The sequence below is a fragment of the Arachis stenosperma genome, chromosome 1, assembly GCF_014773155.1.
Source record: "Arachis stenosperma cultivar V10309 chromosome 1, arast.V10309.gnm1.PFL2, whole genome shotgun sequence".
NCBI classification, from domain to species: Eukaryota; Viridiplantae; Streptophyta; class Magnoliopsida; order Fabales; family Fabaceae; genus Arachis; species Arachis stenosperma.
The window spans coordinates 70,205,003-70,210,180 of record NC_080377.1 but is presented as its reverse complement, the minus strand read 5'-3'; the positions used below and the strand labels follow the sequence as shown (position 1 = coordinate 70,210,180).

At 35.5% G+C, this 5,178-nt stretch overlaps 1 protein-coding gene across 1 annotated transcript; it reads right to left on the bottom strand.

Annotated features, from left to right (window-relative positions):
* Positions 1 to 829: 829 nt before the first annotated feature.
* On the bottom strand, positions 830 to 4,199 carry LOC130947940 (malate synthase, glyoxysomal). The gene is made up of 4 exons (XM_057876683.1): positions 3,597 to 4,199; positions 2,448 to 2,773; positions 2,023 to 2,353; positions 830 to 1,486 (listed from the first exon to the last, which is right to left on the bottom strand). Exons 1-4 carry the CDS (start codon positions 3,984 to 3,986, stop codon positions 830 to 832), a joined length of 1,704 nt encoding a protein of 567 aa, XP_057732666.1. The 5' UTR covers positions 3,987 to 4,199.
* Between the last annotated feature and the right edge of the window lie 979 nt (positions 4,200 to 5,178).

The window sequence follows — 5,178 nt, the reverse complement described above, 5'->3', positions numbered from 1 at the left end:
GATACATATAAGACGACGACGATGCTATAACGATGATGATCATGATGATGAAGATGATGGACGAGAAGGAGAAAAATGAATAAGAATAAAAAAGTCCAATGAAAAAAGGAGGAAGAGGAGGAGGAGGAGGAGGTGTAAGGAGAAGAAGATGACTATAACAAAAGAGAAAAAAAAAAGAAAAGAAGAAGAAGATGACGAAGTGTAAAGAGAAGAAGAAGAAGGAGGAGGAGAAGAAGAACTTGGCAGGTCGCGTGAATGTAAATGACTTATATGTACTTATATGTGTAAATAACTTGTATATGGAGAATAATTGATTTAGAAAATGCATGAACATGCTGTTATTGAAGCTGTAGAATCTTATCCAGAAGTTTCTATTTTTGGGTTGGCTTTTGATTAGGTGTAAGTTTTGAACCAACTCCTATCTAATTGATGGAAATTTTAGCTAACCATTATATTGGCTCATGACTTGCTCCTATTCCCTTACTGAATCCACGGGGAAGAAAATCTTGGAGTTATCTTTCTAAAACTAGGTTGCAGAAGATTAATATGGTGAGACTCATAACTAATCTTGGTTACGGGGTTTAGTTTCTGCTCAAGCAGATAGCAATGTTCCATCTTTATTTAAAATAGCAACACCTCAACTCCCCCTTCTCCCCCTTTTCTTGTGTACATGACAAAATAACAAAACCTTATCCCACTAGGTGGAGCCGGTTTCTTGTGTACATAAATATGATGAAAATATAAAGACTGAATTAACGTCTTACATAAAAGTATAAGACACAATCCAAACCAACAACAAACTATTAGACATAATGAAGCATTTCAAAATTCAAAGCTTTGCTGGTCCCTTGGGGTGATGTATGACTATGTAATTGTAGGCATCCAGGGTCAGAAAATCATCCAGTGTTGGAGCAGTGCACTGCCTTTTGAAGATCTTGCAAGCCTCCTTATACATTCCCTTCTTGAACTTATCTTTTCCCACCTCACTTTCAATCCTAGCCATCTCTTCCTCAACCACTCGGCTGAAGAGCTCCTTGCTCACTCTTACTCCGAGTCCATCCCCATCCAACTCCACTCCATACTTGATCCACTGCCAGTTCTGCACCCTGCTAATCTCAGCAGTGGCAGCATCTTCCATGAGGTTGTAAAGAGGAACTGAACCAGATCCAGTGAGCCATGCCGCCACATACTGAATACCGACACGTGTATTCAAGCGGAGACCATCCATTGTACGTACACCTCTAGGTATTTGCAAGAGGTCTTCTTCAGTTATGCTTGCAGCATCATCGCGCTTCGCGTCCTTGATCTGATTAGGAGCATTGCCCATGTTGTTGTTAAAAACCTCCACGCAGGCTGGTATCAGACCGGGGTGTGCTGCCCATGTTCCGTCGTGCCCTGCCTTTACTTCTCTTAGTTTGTCCTTCCTTACCAGTTCCAGTGCTGCCTCATTAGCAGCTGGATCATCTCTAATTGGAATTTGAGCTGCCTGGTAAAGAATATAAACTTAAGAAACATTTTCAACAAAAAACCACCTTCATGTATGGCTTGCCTCAATTTGGTTTAAACAGTTTCAGCTAAATTTCAATCTAGCCTTGTGATTGTTATCCTTAATGTTCAATTTGATACTAGTCAGTTAGCATCTAAATTATATAGTCCATATACCCTTCACTTAAAAGTTAGAACTACCACTAGAAATTAAGAATGCTGCATAGTAGTAAACTCTGGTCAGCTTCAAAATTTCATGTGAACTTAACATGTTATACTTTGATTTCAATGTCATCATCTTATTTTCCTGTCCAAGCAATGAAAACATGTTTGTTAAAGCCATATGCAATTTTGACATTGGAGAACTTATTCTTGTAGTGAACCAAATTCAGAGAATGGATATTGTCATTTCTATTTTTATTCCTTCATTTTTTCTACAAATTCATGCAAACATACAATGCAAAAGTATGTATGGAGTGACATTATAGAAAAAGAGTGACATTACCATTTTCTCCCAAATTTATCACATATACATACCATGCCTCCCATAGCATGCACGCCACGCCTATGACACGTCCGGATGAGAAGGTCAGCGTAGCTCTTCATGAAGTGCTGAGTCATGCCAACAAGAACCCTGTCCGGGAGCAGCCGATCCGGGTGAGCTTGGAAGGTCTTGACATAACTGAAAATGTAATCCCAACGGCCACAGTTGAGACCAACGGAGTGGTCCCTCAGCTCATACAGAATTTCGTTCATTTGAAACACAGCAGGAAGTGTTTCAATCAGAACAGTGGCCCGTATGCTTCCCCTTTCTATGCCTGCCATCTTCTCTGCCCTCTCAAACACATTATTCCATATCTTAGCTTCCCTGTCAATCACAAATTACTTGTTTGATTGTATTCTATATAAACTCCTAAACATAAAATCTCTAGCTTTCAGCTAGAGCTAGCTTTGTTCTTTACCTTGAGTGCTCCATTTTTGGAAGATAGAAGAAAGGGCCAAAGCCTGCACCCTGAGTCTGGCGGAACGGTGCATGATTGTGGTAGAAGTAGAGGCCAAAATCAACAAGGCAACCGGTTGCTGGTTCACCATCAATGAAAATATGGGCCTCGGGTAGGTGCCAACCTCTTGGTCTGACAAAAAGCTTAGCTGTCTGATCGTTGAGCTTGTAAACCTTGTTCCTGGCTTTGTCGTTGAAGGTTATAGTCCCAGCCACTGCATCCTTCAAGTTCACTTGACCCCTCATAAGATTCTCCCAGCTTGGTGAGAGTGCATCTTCAAAATCAGCCTACAAATCGAAATTTTAACAAACAGCAACTTTTCATTGTTTTGGTTCCAAATCTGAAATGTTATTTGAACATCACCCCAACATAAACACAATCTCTTATGAGAAAGTCTAGGGACGAGCACATTTATTAAAATTTAATCATTATTTAATAAAAAAAAAAATAATTTTATATTATTATATAAATTTTCACACTATTAAAAATACTAATAATAATTAATTGATAATTACAAATCACAAAAGTTGTTAGTTTCTATCACTTCACATCTCTTATAAGATAGGAATATCTCCTCTTAATCATTATCCTGGCCCATCTTCATAACTCCTAAAATATCAAAAAATCAAGTGTACTGGTAAAAAAAAAAATTCTTTTTTGTAAGAGCATGCGTGGAGTGACGATTATACAATTTACGTATAGTATAGTGTTTTTTTTTTTTAAAAGGAAGTACTAAATAAATGTTTGATATATTGATTTTGGATCAAACTCCTCAAAGGGAGAGAATTAATAAAATAATAAAGTAAAATATTAATCAGTTTTAAATTAAGATAATAGAGTTGACATGATAAGAATTACAAATTCAATGATGATTATTGATTTATCTCTCATTTTATCATTTAATTAATTTTTTCACTAATTCATTCATTTTAGATATACAATATTGTTGACTTATCCATTATCTTTCAATGAATAGAATATAGACTCTACTGAAATCCAATCCAATAGTAAATAATGAATGAGTCGACACATTTTATTCCATGTAAAATGGATACCCCATCGTAAAACACTGCAAATGCGCATAAAGATGTGTTGGTAATTAGTACTAACCATAAAGACTTTAGCTCCAGAGTTGAGAGCATTGATAGCCATCTTCCTCTCCACAGGTCCTGTGATCTCTACCTTCCTATCAGCCACAGCCGGTGGAACCGGTGCACACACCCACTCCCCTTCCCTTATGTACCTCGTCGCCGGATCGAACCCCGGCAGAGCCCCTTCATTGTACCTCCTCTTTGCCTCTTTTCTGCACTCCAGAGCATACCTTATATGGCTCCTGAACTCACGTTGCAACTCAGCAACAAACTTCAGAGCATCCTTTGTGAGGATTTTTGCAAACTCCTCATCATATCTTCCCCGAATGTCCACTCCTTCTGGAACATCATAGGACGGATCAATCTTTTTCACTCCTTGTTTGGGATATCCATAGGTTCCAGTATCCATCCCTTTCCTTTTTTTGTTTTATTAACCTTTGTTTCCCCTTCTACGTGCCTATAGTAATAGTATTGGTTCTTGTATGAAAATATGGAATGTGTCTTGAGGGGAAGGGCTAGTTAGAATTTATAGAGCCAATAGAGAAACGGGAGCAAGTTGGATAGGTAATGTTACGAAAACAATCAGAGTCATCATACAAACCGATACAAAATAGGAAATGAATTATCTCAAATCTTTTAGTTCTACAAGACAAATGTCACCCACATCATCAATGGCGTAACCTATCACACTTCTCAATGAGGGCACAAAATTCAACAACACCACACTCTTATCCCATGATAAACTTCATCCCTTGAGCAAATATAGTCATGCAATCTCTTCAGATACCCCCATGCCGATAATTAGCTTTGTACCAATATATATTTGAATGATTTATTTTTTATTTATTTATTTTAATAGAATGTGTTGTTTGTATTTGTATACATTTTTTTGTTTTTGATATTGAAATGGTAATGAAATTTTTTTAAAATGTAAATTATTGGAGTGTCATTTTTAAATATAGAACCGTATAATTAAAAAGGTAGAAACTGAATCGTCTGATTTGTTTGATAAAATTGTGAAAAAATAGGAAAAGAAAAGATGCAAACTTTTATTGATTGTTGATAAATTTGAATTGAATTGAAGTGTAGTGTTGTAAACTACGAAGGTAAAACTAAATATATATAAAGTATTGTCCTATGAAAGATAAAAGTAAAGATAAGATAAAAAGAGAAGATAACATAAAGATAATATAAGATAAAATAATAAAGACTAAAATTAGAACTGAATTTATGTATTCTGTTGGGCCGAATTTGTGGACCACAAGACTTCTTTATTGTTGTCATGGGCTAGTATAGAAGAGTAATTTAATATTATTAAAAGTACAGAAATTTAGACTGTCTAATTTGATTGGTATAAGTACAAAAATTGGACCGTCTAATTTGTGTTAAAAAAATTTTAAAAATTGAGGTATAGAAATTAGATGGTCCGATTTGTATATTCCAAATTTTTTAATTTTTTAAACACAAATTAAACGGTCCAATTTGTATATTTTTTAAACGGTCTAATTTGTATATTTTTTACAATTTTAAAAATATCAAAAATTACTATATTAAGACATATTATTTATATTATTTTATATCTAAATTTTTTAGTCTATTTG